General features: G+C 41.5%; 1 protein-coding gene and 1 non-coding gene across 3 annotated transcripts in view; both read left to right on the forward strand.

The window, feature by feature from the left end:
* LOC148890197 (G protein-coupled receptor 22) overlaps positions 1 to 13,662 on the forward strand; it is a 37,959-nt gene extending 24,297 nt beyond the window's left edge. For both annotated transcript variants that reach the window (XM_089009256.1, XM_089009255.1), the window contains one exon: positions 10,124 to 13,662. In XM_089009256.1, coding sequence (XP_088865382.1) covers positions 10,231 to 11,910 — 1,680 coding nt within the window. In that variant the 5' untranslated portion in view covers positions 10,124 to 10,230 and the 3' untranslated portion in view covers positions 11,911 to 13,662. The remainder of the gene's footprint in view (positions 1 to 10,123) is intronic.
* Positions 13,663 to 15,996: 2,334 nt separating this feature from the next.
* Positions 15,997 to 16,069, forward strand: trnaf-gaa (transfer RNA phenylalanine (anticodon GAA)). The gene has a single exon. It is a non-coding gene; the product is annotated as a tRNA-Phe (tRNA).
* Positions 16,070 to 16,586: the final 517 nt, after the last annotated feature.

Genomic DNA, 16,586 nt, shown 5'->3' on the forward strand with positions numbered 1-16,586 from the left:
AATCGATTGCAAACATGTATGCTTACCTCTTCAGAACTATTTGAATCATAGTCATAACTGGATGTGTAACAAGAAAGCATATTCTCCGAATCTGAAGCCTTTGTTTTGATTCACAAGCAATGCAAGACGTCTTGGCGTGACGTCACGAACTGGGGGCGGGACTTTCTGAAAATGCCCAATTCGCAGCTCAATTTTTTGCAGATTTTGGATACTTTAAGTCATTTTTATTGATGTTTTGCATTTGACTAAAAATATCACACTGCGTGTTTTGGGTATTTTAGATGCTATAAAACGTTTTTCTGATGTCAGTTAGGAAACAAAAAAGTGACGTCGGTTGTCCTTTAACAAAAACAACATTCTTGGTTGAAAACCGAATTGGTATAGAACCGAGACTTTCAAAAACCGAGGTTTGACTGTATTCTTAACCCATCACCCCTCTATATGAGTTGTGTTGCATTGACTGAAAAAAATAAAACCTTATTTTCTACTGTATAAGGCGCAACTCCAACAAATGGTGTTTTTAAATTGTTTCCATATATAAGGCGTGAATATTTATCAAAGGGAAGCAACATAAAGGCAGAGTATCTTATTTTCCGATGTATAAGGCGCACAAGATTAGAAAGGTGCACTTTCAATGTGTGAAAAAAGTTTTCCAAATCTAATACAGTAAAGTCTCGTTATATCGATATCGGTTATATCAATATTTTTTCCCACTCCAGAGAATATCGATATAAGGAGACTTTACTGTATATAAATACATAAGATTTCCAAATATAAAGCACACCATATTATAAGGTGCTAAAGTAGACGGTGGGATTTCGCATTACTTCTTCTACAGCGGGAAATGGAGTCAGATGACAGTCGTTTCAAGATTTGTTGTGACTCAATATTCACATATAAGGCACACCTGCTTATAAGACGCAGGGTCATCTTTTGAAGAAAATCAAGGCTTTTGGGTGCGAGAAAATACAGTAAATATTACCGACTTCAATTCTTTGCCAAAGGCCAGCGGTACTGCTTGTATGAACTTTCCAAGAAGAACGACCGTTGAATAGCGATTCGTCGACTTCTAGCTTTAACCTTTTCAGGCACAGCGATTAGTTACCCCAGTGTAGAGTTTATCATGTTATCAGGTTACCGGGTACACGAATGTAGTCGAGTCAATGTGTTGACTAATCAGTCGGAACCCTAGTGGGCAATGTTTGATTTTTTTTTTTTCCTCATTCTAAAAAAGCAAGCGGAGGACATCATAATTGTTGTGTAATTGCTTTACCCAGTGGGGAGGCTGTTGAAATTCTTCCCGCCTGCATGCTCATGCTGATTGTAGCATTTAGAGGGCAGGGGGAAAAAAAAGAACAAGAAAAATGCCATCACTTTGACATCTCCGGCAAAATATTCAGGCTCTGTCTTCTATTGTATCGATGAACTTGTAACAAATAGGATATGATTCAATGGCAAGGATGTTGTTTCTATGTTTTTTTTTAAGAATTCAGGCATGTCGTCTTTATATATTTGGATGTTTTTTTTTTCTTCAAAATGCTTAACTCATTCCCTGCCATTAACACATTTATTCGGGAATTGAAAATATGACGTAGATCGCCATTCCCGAATTTGTTCGGGTTTAGTTTTTACATGCTTGGGTGCCGATAAAGCGCTGACCATGGCCTCTGGCAATGTTTTTTTCATTGCCACAAGGGGCACCATTTCCCCTTTTTTCCATGTTAGTGGTTAGATCCAGCTTCAGCTGTTTTTAAAGCGCTATATAAATCAATATATATTGTATTGCATTTTGTACAGCTGCCCCCATTTTGAGCTTAGATAACTCCAGACCCATATAACTTAGGAATTCACTCTTTTTTTGTAATGAAAGAAGAGAGTCTAAGTTTTCTAACACTCTATTGAATGTATATGTAGTCATAAAACTCAATATTTTGTGGGACTTGGAATTCGCGGTACAATGACAAAAACTCTGGCACTGGAGTTGGTGGACACATTTTGCACGTATGGCAGTGAATGAGTTGAAATGTGGTCAGAAATAAAACGTATTATTATTATTATTATTATTATTATACATTTTATTTCAAGCGCATTTCAAAGCTCTCAAGGACACTTTACAGTCACAAACAAGCATAGATACAATAATAAATAAAATACAATTATAAATAGAAATTATTATATTCTAAATTATTATTATTATTATTATTATTATTATTATTATTATACATTTTATTTCAAGCGCATTTCAAAGCTCTCAAGGACACTTTACAGTCACAAACAACCATATATACAAAAATAAATAAAATACAATTATAAATAGAAATTATTACATTCTAAATTATTATTATTATTATTATTATTATTATACATTTTATTTCAAGCGCATTTCAAAGCTCTCAAGGACACTTTACAGTCACAAACAACCATATATACAATAATAAATAAAATACAATTATAAATAGAAATTATTACATTCTAAATTATTATTATTATTATTATTATACATTTTATTTCAAGCGCATTTCAAAGCTCTCAAGGACACTTTACAGTCACAAACAAGCATAGATACAATAATAAATAAAATACAATTATAAATAAAAATTATTACATTCTAAATTATTATTATTATTATTATTATTATTATTATTATTATTATTATTATTATTATTATTATTATTATTAAGGAAAGAAATTGCTCGCACGGTTAATCATAATAATATGTGAGCAGAGTGACTAGCAACTTTCCTGGCTGAAACGTGGACGAAAACTCGGTGGACAACAACCAGAAAAGCAGACATGTGTAAAGCGTAAGACGGATGGTGTCAAGTAGGAATGGGGGGGGGGGGGGGGGGGGGGACAAGGTGGCCTGACTGGGAGATAGATGGAGATGGCAAGCAAGGAGCAAACATTCCCCTCCGGCGATCACGCAAGTCCGCATCCTTCTGCCTATCCCTCACGACCTCCATCAATCATCCATTCTACCCACCTCACCTGCAGTTTTTATCTCTAGTCCAGTTCCTTAGCTGCCCCCCACCCCACCACTCTTGTCAACTTCGTTCACGTGCGTTTGAGATTCAACATTTACTTCAAGCACCACGGCGTGTCGTGCGTTTGGTATCGCGATCCGTCTTGTGCCACATCCGCAGCGAGGCATGTTGGCGGGGAGCATGTGCAGGGAGCCGTGTGGGCGCCTGTGGGTGTGCAGTGTAGGTGGGGGTGACAAACCGCTTAGCACGAGTACACTCAAAGTATGCTGTTGCTAAAGCTCACATAGAGTCGTCATTGTTTTATGGGAGAAAAATCTGGCATATGAAACAATTTCGGGTAATGACTCCTCTTGTGTTTTTTTTTTCCTCTGGTAATATGATAACATTGATGTAAACTACCGAAAGCGACTGTATTTTGGGGACATGAGATGCAGTGCCCCACATTATTCAGCAGGTGGTGCTGTTTTTCTTCCTATTAACATATACAAAGATAAAACAACTTTATTATAGAGTAGTTTATTTATTTAATTACAATACAATTGCACATTTATTATACATAAAATATGGTATATTGTGTGTAGTATGAGGACCTGGGAATGGATTATTCTCATTTTAATGGTTTCCTATGGGAAATTAATGTTTGGAATACACACCTTTCAACTTACACACACTTTTTGGGAACCAATTAAGTTTGTAAGATGAGGTATCACCGTACAGGGGTTTCCTCAGTCATGTCAGTACAACGTTTTGAGGTAAATAATAATAATAATAATAATAATAATACATCTAATTTCTAAGCGCCTTTTGAAACTCAAGGACACTTTGTACAGTGGGGTAAGAATATGTCATGGCGCACACAAGCCTAAGATACTAACATACAGTTTTTCATTTTGATTTTCCTGATTGAGTTTTTCATAAAACTGGCTTGTTTTCTGTCACTGTGGAGAAGAGAATTAACTCATTCATTGCCATTCACAAATGTATTCAGGAATTGAAAATATGACATAGAGCGCCATTCCAGAATTTTTTGATGCATTTAAATGGTGTCTTTTTCCATATCAGAGAATACACTAATTGTATTTGAATGGTGTATTTTTCCAGGACAGGAGTTGCGAGATCGATAGTGGCTCAATATTACTTAACATATAAGGCGCACCTCTACATAAGGCGCAGGGACATCTTTTCAGAAATTCAAGGCTTTTATGTGTGCCTTATACACCGCAAAATACGGAATATATTTGCATTTTATACCGTGCTAAAATTACCCCATTAGCAAGTGAGCCCGTTTTAATCATTATTCTGCTGTCAATGGCAAGTATGGATCTAGGTCAGGCTTACCGAATCTTTGGTCAGCCTTAACCGTTGACTTGGTTATTTAAACTCACTCCTCATAGGGGGTGGGCAGGCCTGTCTTTTGTTCAAAGAATGTAAATGGATTGGCAGGCTATATGACATTGAGTGGAAAAGAAATGGTAGATCTGTTGTGGTGCTGAAGGTATCATCGCAACTGCAGTGGAGCAGGAGCAATCATCGCGTGAGGGGGGCCTGTCAGAAATGCTGCTGCTTCCCACCTGCTGGCTGTGTGCCGTTTGCGCTCCGAGAAGAATTGAGTGAGATAATCAAGGCCGTGATCGATTGTCTCATTGCGGGCATCGGGCAAGCTTTAAGACAGCCGTGAATCAGCGTAGTGTTCATGCGCTGATCATTCTGTTGGCTTCCCTTCCTTCTTTTGTTAACGCCTCTCTTTCCCCATCTTGGCCAAATGTCAACTTCTGGCGTCGCGTGGAATCAAAGCTTTTTGCTCGCCTCCCCCGTTTGTGGTGACATTTCACAGTTTAACAATAAAAAAATCCATAATAGAAGGAACAGATGACATGTTTCTTGAGCCTCAGTAAACCGTATTACACACAACAATGCCTTCCGTCTTTGTGAGTGGGTAGTCGGTTGGCACGTTGACGATGTGACAATTATCTCCATCACTGGTTGGAAGCAGGATTTCAAATTGAATGCTGAATATTTCTTTCCAGAGTTCAATATGTACTTCAGCACATAATAAAAAGGAAAATAGTAAGAGGACCCCTTTACCACAAAGTGCAAATGACATATTTAAACAAAACCTTCAGGGAGATAAGCTGCATGCATGGCCACAGAATGCGATACACTCTTATTGTTTCTTACACAGACAATTGACAGGAATCCATCCGTCCATCCATCCATCCATCCATCCATCCATCCATCCATCCATCCATCCATCCACACCCTGAAAGGGTCGCCAGCCAATCGCAGATCCCACACACAGATGATCAATCACACTCACGCGCACACCTAGGGACATGTTTGAGTGTGTTAACCTACCATTTATGTTTTTTTTTCATGTGGGGGGGAAACCAGAGTACCCGGAGAAAACCCACAAAAGAATGCATTCTATTGATGAAAAAGGAAAAAAAAAATATTTCATCGTAAATGATACAGAAAGTACTTTTGCCGCCTTCGTAGCCTTTATGACAGGGGTGTCAAAGTCATTTTTTTGCCGCGGGCCACATTGTAATGGTTTCCTCGCGAGGGCCGTTATGAATTTGGGGAGCCCATTAGAATGTTTAAACCCCTTCAAATATTACATATAGAGCACACAGCAAATTAAGGAATAACTCGTTTTCAAATCTGAAGTCAAGAATAATGACTTTTATTGTGGTTGACATCCAAAAATATGAAATTTTGGCTCAGATTTTAGCAATCATCATGGAATTTAACAAGTTTGATTTGCTTTCGCGGGCCGAAAAAAATGATGTGGTGGGCCGGATTTGGCCCGCGGGCCTTGACTTTGACACCTGTGCTTTATGAAAACATTGTCGTGTATTTTCCCATCAGCAGGTCAGATCTTCATCGATTCCAGCGGGGGCTTTGACATTTTCTTTTGTCTGTGTAGCTTTGAGTCTCTTCCCAGCTCATCACACGCTATCCAGCCTCCATTACCACAAAAGCAGTGGCGTCATTGTTGCACTTAGTCAATCAATGGCATCAATTACACTTGTTGAAAGCTTCCTTGCCTGCTCATTCAAACACTTCTCTATTAACCCCTTTTACGTACAAACTAATGAGAACACGATGACGGCCAGATGAGCGATACAACTGCGGAATGCCGAGCCTTACCTTATTCTTGAGAAGATCGTGTTGCTTTTACGAAACAGGTAGTGCGTTTGTGAACGTCAAGCGTTCAAAGAAGTCAGTTACAAGTGGGAGAGACGTTATTTGAAAGCTTACAAGTGAAGTCGGATAAATAACAGTTTTGTCCGATGTCAAAGTCAGCTTTATTGTCAAATATGCTAATATGCATGACATACAGCACAGATGAAATTACTGTCCTCTCGCACCCAGCGTGCAAGGCACTTATAATGACTTTGATGTCATTTACTTCGCTGCCTACTTAGAGAATGAATGTGTTGTGTCAAGATGTGCGACATTTCAAAGCACTTTTTTGTAAACATGTTTGGTCATGCCATTTTTTTCTTTTTATAGCGGTTAAACTGAAACAGAGTAACAAAGTTAAACATTCTTGAGTTGGAATCATTGATGGCGTCGTGGTTAGTCGCCATTTCCCTTTGACCCTAAACAAGTGATTCATACTAAGTACAGTACAGATGGAACATGGATGTCTTAATTCTTATTTTTGGAGTTTTTCCTGACAGCAAGAATGATCTGAATTTACGGTTGTGTTGTTGAAAAGTGGTCATTCCAAAGGGTAAGCTAGTTTCTCATTCAAAATAGTCTCCAACACACAAGACCGTTGAAAAATATTTGTGAATATTAGCATAAAATTGAAGGATGTAACGCCTTGGATTTAAATCACAGGTGTCAAAGTCAAGGCCCGCGGGCCAAATCCGGCCCGCCACATCATTTTTTTCGGCCCGCGAAAGCAAATCAAACTTGTTAAATTCCATGATGATTGCTAAAATCTGAGCCAAACTGTCATATTTTTGGATGTCAACCACAATAAAAGTCATTATTCTTGACTTCAGATTTGAAAACGAGTTATTCCTTAATTTGCTGTGTGCTCTATATGTAATATTTGAAGGGGGTTAAACATTCTAATGGGTTCCCCAAATTCATAACGGCCCTCGAGAGGAAACCATAACTACAATGTGACCCGCGGCAAAAAATGATTTTGAAACCCCTGATTTAAATGATTCTGGAACGACAACAAATAATGAAATTTGGACTTTTCTGTAGTCCAACTCATCGCCGGTAGCCATTTTGGTGGGCTAGCCTCGCTAACAAAATGTCATTTTCTATTGGTCATGCCTTGTTGTTGTGTTATATTCTGTTGTTATAGTCATGGTGTGGGGTACAAAAAGGTTTTGTTAGACTGTTGAAAATCACCAAAAAGAAAAACAAATAATGAAAAGACTGGCTGTTCAACCCTCTTTTTCACTGTAAGCTAAAATGTTGCTATGGCTGCGAGCCACAAATGACGCTGTCAGTTGACATTCTGGAAAGAGCTTCACATAAAAGACCTGCTGTGTACTCGTTAAAAGTAGGTACATATATAACACCCTGGCCTAGTACCTGTGCATTTTCTGAAAGTTTAGAATTTACCACTAACGTGTCCTAATTTTGATTAGCATATTTGCCTTGATTGGATGATCAAATTTAGCTTTAATTGAATTGTTGCAAAGGAAGATTTACAGGCTAATGGAAGGTTGGTGCTTGTTTGAAAGCTCGCTTGTGCAATTGTATGGAAAACACCCTTGTTGGTAGAAGAGTCAAAAGTCCCTAGAATGTGTCTACATTGATGTACTGATAAAACGAAAGAATACACTTGAGCCATCCAGATGGAAAAAAACATATTTTCCTCTTATAATAAATGATATTACGACCAGTCGTCACACTATATTAACAACACTTACAAGTGTTGGTAGGCAACACTCCAAATGAGATCACAGGTTCCTGTGAGAGGACGATAGGGAGTATGCTTGCACGCACTCTTGGCCCAGATCGTCAAATCGATGACGCTTTAAATCAATGTTCCTGCAACACTGCAAACCCCGTGGAACCCATTAGCGGATTAAGATGAACTACAGTTCCACTCGGAATCCCCCACCACCTTCACTTCTCGCTTTATGCTTGTAGGTTCCTCCCTCTTGACAAATGGGAGGGAACCTTTCAAAATAAAAAAAGAAAAGGGCACACATGAGGGTGAGAACGGCAATCGTGCCAGAGAAAAGGTCAACGGCGGAGCAAGGCTAACCAACGCACCTGCAACTCTTTAGTTACAGAGCAGAGGCATGTTAGGTGTGACCAAAAGGCTCTCTAACCCCAAATCAACACCTTACAGCAGGGGTGTCAAAGTCATTTTTTGCCGCGGGCGACATTGTAGTTATGGTTTCCTCTCGAGGGCCGTTATGAATTTGGGGAACCCATTAAAATGTTTAAACCCCTTCACATATTACATATAGAGCACACAGCAAATTAATGAATAACTCGTTTTCAAATCTGAAGTCAAGAAGAATGACTTTTATTGTGGTTGACATCCAAAAATATGAAATTTTGACTCAGATTTTAGCAATCATCATGGAATTTAACAAGTTTGATTTGCTTTCGCGGGCCGAAAAAAAAGATGTGGCGGGCCAGATTTGGCCCGCAGGCCTTGACTTTGACACCTGTGCCTTACACAAAGATGCAGGAAAGTGAAGGATGGGGGGCCAAGGTGTGTGTGTGTGCGTGTGCGTACGTGTGTGTGTTGGGAGCGACTTTTCTTTTTCTGATAGGCTTGTTTATGTGCCACTGTCTCCGGGATCATTGATCCATTCGTCTTCATTACGTCCCCCAGTAAGAACTATTAACTGCTGCCACCCTCAGTCGGGTGTCTGCGATGTTGACATTCAACGTGCAGTCTCACAGCGACCCTGCAACCTCTTTGAAGGAAGGTTGAAGCTGACAGTTTTCTTCTGCTTGTGGCGTTGGACACAATTTAAAATGCTAGTTTTATATTGGCATATTCGGGGTTCCAATCAGCTTTCATCCTCATCACACATTGAATTGTGTGTGGGATCCGACCGAAGGTTGCCAAGCGAGTGTTCCTGTGGGTCTTTGTACAATCTGCGGACCACACGCACGCTTTCTGACCCATATAATGTATATTGCGTAATCAAGCAATCGCCTACCCGGGTTCAGCAGAATGTTACATTATATTCAGCAAGCATTTGGAAGTATTTTCAGTTAAGAACTTCAAATTTATGTATCATTTGTAAATGCTCAATCACCCCGCCCCCAAATTCTCAAGAGCAGTCTTTCCAAACCTTAAGTGAACCTTTCTTAAATTCTGAGTATATTGCTGCATATTATGCCATCAATGTGTATTGAAAGGCAGAAAATGTTACGATATGGTTGGCGACCATCGGGTGGCGCTGTCGGCCCCGCCTGCACCTGCACAGGTGTTGTTCATTCCGATCAGTGGCAGACTGTCACGTTCTGGTTGGCTACTAACGGGTAGTGCTGTCGGCCCCGCCCTCAGTTGCACAGGTGTTTGTAATCTTCATCAGTGGCAGTTAAAAGGACTCCCGGCAAGACCATTCGGTGTCGCGTCATTGTACTGTGTATGTGTTTGCTTTACCCTGTCAGGTTTGTTTCATTTTGGCAGATTTTTACTCATTGTTTTCTTTGATACTTTGTACTTCTCTGTTAAGATGACTTTGATGTTTTTGATTTTGTTCCTGCCGACTTTATTTTAATACAATTTGTCAAATACAACCTTGATGTGACATTTTTGTTTGGTACTCTGCCGTTAGTTTCGTCTTGCAAAAAAAAATTGATGGCATAATATGCAGCAATATACTCAGAATTGAAGAAATATATATGTCTTGCCAAGTCAGGGGAAAATGGATAATTCCTAATTGCGCATCTTGTCAACCAATGATTGGGAGACTTACTGTGCTGCCCCCATTTGTGAATCTGCAGCTTTTGGTCAGGTTTCCCAGCTCCTCAAAAACAGATTGAGTGCACCCCATGACTCTTACCAACCGAAACGATCACTTTCACCTGACGACATCACCTTAAAGACTCTCTCCACTTGACAAGTTTGACTCGAACTGGTAATATGACACAAATTTATCACCACTTATCTTTCTCCTTTTTGTTCGCAGAAGACCATCCTGACCCCTCCCAACATCCCTCCCCCCAATCTTCATCGAGGACGATGAATTGGCGTGGTAGCAACTGTTGCTATGTGTAAAGGAGTGCCGCGGCCCCAATGGAGACCGAAGTCTATCGTGACCTGCCGGAGACCAGCGATGGTCACGGGGTAGGCCTCCTGGATGGACCAGGCGGGGGTGGGGTGGAGGAGGACTGGAGCGCCCCATATCCTCTTGGCTTCCAGGTGTCTTTGACCACAGTGCTGATCCTGGAGCTGGTACTGGGCTTCAGCAGCAACTTGACTGTACTTGTTCTATACTGCGCCCAGTCCAACCTGGTGGACTCAGTCAGTAACCTGGTGACCGTCAACCTCCACGTTCTGGACATACTGGTGTGTGTGTTGTGTCTGCCGCTGACGGTTGCCGTCATCTTGCTGCCAGCCAATGGAAGCGGCGTCGGGAGCTTGGCCACATTGTGCTGTTTTCACGAAGCCTGCGTCACCTTCACGAGTGTGGCCACAGCCGTGAATGTCCTGGTAATCAGTTTAGACCGCTACGACATTTCGGTGCGTCCAGCCAGTCGCCTCCTGAACCCTCGACGCGCTGGACTCCTCCTGGCGGCGGTGTGGGTTGTCTCCTTGGCCGTCTTCTTCCTGCCTTTCCTTGAAGGGGACTTCTTTTCAAGAGCTGAGGACAATGAAGATGCGGAGCCAGGGGGCCTGAACAATCATTTGGAATCCATTACAGGAACCACAACCATTTTTTCTTCTCTCGCACCTTCGGTTTTGCCCTCAACACACACTCCCTCCCCTACGCACCACCCTTCTCCAAAATGGCAGAACAGAACACTGCTGTGCATTGGGGGGCAAGGCTACTACACGGGAATGGCGATGTATTACCACTTGCTACTACAAGTGCCCTGCTTCTTCATTGCCGTGGTCGTCATGCTGTTCACTTACTCGCGCATCCTCCAGGCACTCAACATTCGGATCGGTTCCCACATGATGAGGAGTAACCGTACCAAGGACTCGACCTGCAGGATACGCTGCAGAAGGACGAAGAAGAAAGACCTCACTTTGCCAAGAGAGGTGGTGTCCTCTAATCAGAACCAGAATCTCTCTCATCCTCCCCTCATCCCGTCTCCCACCCCGACATCCCCACCGCCGCTCTCCTCCATGCCCCAGGGGGTCTCCGACAGCGGCGCCACAGTCACGACAGTCAGTACGGCGGCCACCACCCCCATCGCGACCACGCCAGCCACCCCTGCTTCTCCGACTCCCGCTTCGGGATCCAGGCAGACCCACGCCACCTCCCCACTACCGGCTTCCTCCATGGGTGTCCAGGCCTCGGTTTCTGCGATCATTGCCTTGAGACGGGCCGTTCGTAGACACAGGGACCGTCGGGAGCGTCAACGTCGTGTCCTGAAAATGTCTCTCATCATTATATCCACCTTCTTGGGCTGTTGGGCTCCATTGTCTGCGGTCAACATTCTGATCCTGTGTATGGGCCCCAGCGACGGTTTGGTGCGGATCCGTCTTTGCTTCCTGGCGATGGCTTACGGAACAACAATCTTTCATCCTCTGCTCTATGCTTTCACAAGGCAGAAACTACGCCGGGCCCTGAAAACACGAGTCAAGAAAAGAGTCGTGTCTCTTCTACAGGTGGACCCGGCTCCCATTGGAGGGACGGTTATTCATAACTCTTGGGTGGAGGGGGGTGGCCAGAGGAAGACTCGCAAAACCCGAGTGGAGGCCAGCGACGGAACTGATCGATGCCTCACCGAGGCCGTGAGGGAATGAGGGGCTGGTGTTTAGTGTGCGCCCGTCGCGCATGTCAACTGTGTGTTTGCAATTTAAGGGATCATATGCCAGTGTCTATTGAAGAATGCTGCGTGTATCCTTGCATGTGTGTAAGAAGCTGTTAGTTTGCAGAGGACGGATCCCAGGACCTCCGGATGATAAGGAGGCTCGAAACGAGAGCCACCACACTCTCAACGTAAGCTAGGTGATCACATTTCACTCTAACCGTGGCAGCGTTTGAACTCCAATGAACACACGATGGTGACGCCACATCTGAAAATATCCCACAATCAATTTTTTTAATCATTGGATGATCAATTGGGAATTGCTCTTTTAAGCATCTGCGCAGACAGACCCACAACACTTTCTCCACATAAACATACACTGCACACGGCTCTGCGCTTAAAAAAAAAGCACACAAACATCTGTAATATCTACCTGCACACGGATTCTCAGTGAAAACAAATATTGAGATCTATCTCGCGCCCCCTCCACATACACACTTTTGTCTTTTCACGCCTTAATTGAGTTTATGAAATATGCGTGTGGTGCTGAATGGTCCGTTGTACGTTTACAGACTAGCGGCGGTGATGACACTTTGCGTTAGCGCAACATTCTGGTGAGTCAAGATTCAGAAGTTTACATTGTGAAATGACCAGCAAACTGGTAAAATAAAAGAAAGTACAATTGATAAGCAGAGTCGAACAGAAATAAATTGAAAGCCTTTTGTTTGTTTGTTTGTTTGTTTTTTTATCTCAAGCGATTTTAAAAGCAGTATTGGAGATCTGGTCCGGGTTGTGTGACACTGTTGTGATTGTGAGCGTGTACTGGAATGATCAAAATATTGACCCGCCAAGATGTGAACAAAAGGAATGTGAACACACATTTGTTGCTTTTCGATTGCCCACCGAGATAAGGCAGTTAAGCAAAGGGGCTTAACAACAGGGGGCGCCGGCGTTGACTTTTATGATGTGGTTTTGCGTTTGAAGTATGTGAAAATGACGGGCCACTGTACAACCACCGCATCACATTTGTAGTGGAAATCCAAAGGGCAATATTTTGTGAATCCTTCTCTGATACTTGGAAAAGGGAGAACTGCTGAAATAGGAGAAAACCACATCCTGTTCCATTTGAAACTCTCAATTTGGATTGAACTTTGACACGGATGGGCCTTTGCCATCAACAGCACTGAGTCCTTGATGTATTTACAATGTACCTGTGTTTCTCTATTTCCTCAGGGCTCACATTTACGAACGTGCTGGACATGAAATGCCAAAACCAGCCCTCAATCAGCTATTCTATGATGTGTGTGTGTTACCGTGAGTTAAGATATATGTCACTCCTTAAGGGAAAGAAGAGATCAAACTTTGTACAAACTCCTGAAGGCTTGGAAACCACTTCACGTTTTGGGCTATCGTCATACTCTCACACCTTTTACATAAATGGTGAACCAAACCCTAGTCAATAATACTTGTGTGTTCGTGTCCATTTTTTTCAGGGATGTAAATATTTGAAATGTCAGATTTGGGGTTTTAGTCAAAGACATTTTACTTTTCGTCTGCCGGACAGAAAGAGAGCCATGCGTTGTGATGAAGAGAGTTACTGTAAAGAGATAAAGCTACATGTAATTGTATTTGTGTTCATACTCTGTGTGTAAACAGTATTGTACATTCATGACCATGTGTATAGAGAAATATTAGTATTGTATAAAAATTTATATGACTGTGTTATTGTATAGAACAGAATCTGTATTAAAATATAATCTATGAGTTGATCTATCTCGACTTTGTCACATTGATTTGTGACCATTTCCATAATTTTATTCAGTAGTGACCGCTAGTGACGAGAGCATACTGACCAGAGCTAGCATACTGTGTTGGTAGCAAGCTGCATAAGCAAAAAAATGGACAAAAGGTCAGTCAGTTATTTCCTGGCTAATGGTACCCTCTACTGGACTTGTAGTAAATCACACCACACTTGATTGATTTGAAATGATTCAGACGTAGCACTACTGAAGGCCTAGCGATGAATCCACAGCCCGCCACTGGGTTTAACCCAAGTGATACTCTTGCGTGTTTTGTTTTAGTTTTCAAGAAGAGCTTTGGTGACACTACAATTTCTTGGGAAAACAACAGTTGATCACTTGGATTCATCCTAGTGGAGGTGAGTGCCTCGACCTTCGCTATCCCACTGTGTCAGTGTCTTCTCTTTGATCCCTAAATTTAGAATCTGCGTCCCAGATACTTGTGGTATTTAGCGATGACTGTCACGAACCCTCACTAGTAGCTGAGCTTGTAAAGTTCAGATGCACTTCTTTGTGTTGACTTTTTTCTCCCCTTCCGCCCTACCAACCAAAGTAAATCTCCCTGTGAGCTTTTGTCTGTTCGCTAATTTGCTGGGATCACACCATCCATGCCCTTCTCCTCATCCCCTCTTTTCTCTTGTGCGTCTCCCCCTGCTTCCCTGGTGCACTGTTCTGCATCTCTCTCATCTCTTATCCAAATTCAGGCCTTTCAAAACAAAGTAGGGAACAGCTGCAGTGTATTGGAAGGAAGGAAAGTCACCTTGAGTGATGAAAGAGGAACAGGAAAAAAATAACAGGAGAGAGAAAGGGAGACGGATAGGAGGGAGAGCCTGCCGTGCAAGATGACATCAGAACGTTATAAAACAAATAAAGGGACAAGCGCTGCATTGCCGCAGATTAGCCATTGCTCTCAGTCCTCTGTAGTCTCACATACCCTAGCCACTTTATAACATGGTTGTTTGTTGAATACTTGAGATGAAAGACAGGCTAATCAAAAAAGGGAATTATAGTCCTTGGTAGCTGTGGTGTTATACAGTATTGCATATTTTTAAACATATTTGATATTGTGGATATTTTTTAATACTGCAATCTAACATGGTAATAAGATCGACCCAGCAAGAAAGAGCCTAAAAAAAATCAGAGAATGACGGATGTTTGGGATCATTTAAGGCTTGAATGAGAAACGATTAGTCACTCGACAGCTTTGCAACAAGTCACTTCTGAATTTTCTTTCACTGACGTTCAAGAGTTTGATGTTTCTCTTTATTTGTAAGTAGGTTCGTTGTCAGATCGGTGCGCACCGGTGACGCCACAATCGCACCGTCATTCAACAAAGTCACACATACTAAAGTGGAGAATGTTTGTCGCCCAAAAAATAATACCTGCATGCAGCTCACATCCCACCCTATATTTTGCATTGGTATTATGCATAAAACTTTAAAATGTAAGTAAATGATCAAATAATGGTCAAGAATTCACAGATATTTGTATTGTGTGGGTTCTGGCACATTACCCCATGATAAGCAACGGACAGCAAATTTCAGCCAAAATCCGCCGACACGAAATGGCTCGTCCTTTGAGGACACTTTATCCAATAGGGGATTCACATTTTTTTCCACCTACAATTCATCGAAATGAATGACATGGCCTATTTTCGATTTGTAATGTTAAAAAAAGAAACAATTGGTTTCAGATTGGAAGAAACACATGGTTTCAGATCGTTTTATAGTTTGGTTACAACGGACTGAAACTGTTTCTAATAAGACCTTATTTAGCAACACAATAGGGTCGCTATATTATAACAGCTCCCTCTATTTCTTGCTGCACTGCAGGCAACATTCGATGCGATTACGTTGTCCATTCGTTGTTATGACTGAATGTGCTGCTCTAGCGTCTCCTTGTGTTCAAACCTTCGAACGTCACACGAGCTGAAATTCACGACGCGACAAATCTGAAATGTTGTAAAAAAAAGCAAAGTATTACGTCGTACGGCCACGGCAAGACTGTTTAAATTTTCCTTTATGGTACTTTGTGTCTAAATTGAGACGATTTTGTGGGAGTAATGTTCAAACCTTTGAACGTCGCCCGACCCAGTGGCAGAAATTCACGACGCGACAAATCTAAAGTGTTGTAAAAAGCAAAGAATCACTTCGTACGGCACGGTAAGACTATAAAGTCTTACTTTGTTACTTTTTATCTAAATTGCTACGATTTTGTAGGAGTAACATACCGTTTCTGTTTTTGAACTCTTTAAATATTACAACATACAACGTGCTCCGTGTGCCGAAATAGCTCAGTTGGGAGAGCGTTAGACTGAAGATCTAAAGGTCCCTGGTTCGATCCCGGGTTTCGGCATCGGGCATTAAAATATCTTTTTACATTATGTTCTACCCTCAACAGACGTCAATTACACCATTTGTAAAATTGGAAAGTTCGGTACATAATTTAATTCCATGACTAATTCATTTACGTATATACGTAAGATTATAGTCCTCACTACACATTTATTTTCTGTAATTTTATATCATTATACTTCTATGCTATTAAGTCGTCAGTTTTATCCATAAATGTTGCATACTTTTTAATAGTTGCGTGTAGAAGGAAAAATACAATTCTGCCTAAATAGTAAATTGTCAATAGTCATCTCCAGGGGGCGACCTTGTCCAATAAAGCAGTAGAGTAGCCTTCCTGAGTTTGTAAACAAGCAGTTCAAATCAGGGCATTGTGTTGACGTTAATGTGAGTTTCATCGAAAGATCAGAAATCCAAAACACAAATATGTTAATTACTCGAATACTGTATTCGAACGACTGTTAGAATGTACAGATCCGTTCCTCGATATCACATTGTCAGGATGTTGGACTCAACTCAAG

This window comes from Hippocampus bargibanti, linkage group LG12 (assembly GCF_051943395.1).
Source record: "Hippocampus bargibanti isolate YZ-2025 linkage group LG12, ASM5194339v1, whole genome shotgun sequence".
In the NCBI taxonomy this organism is placed as follows: domain Eukaryota; kingdom Metazoa; phylum Chordata; class Actinopteri; order Syngnathiformes; family Syngnathidae; genus Hippocampus; species Hippocampus bargibanti.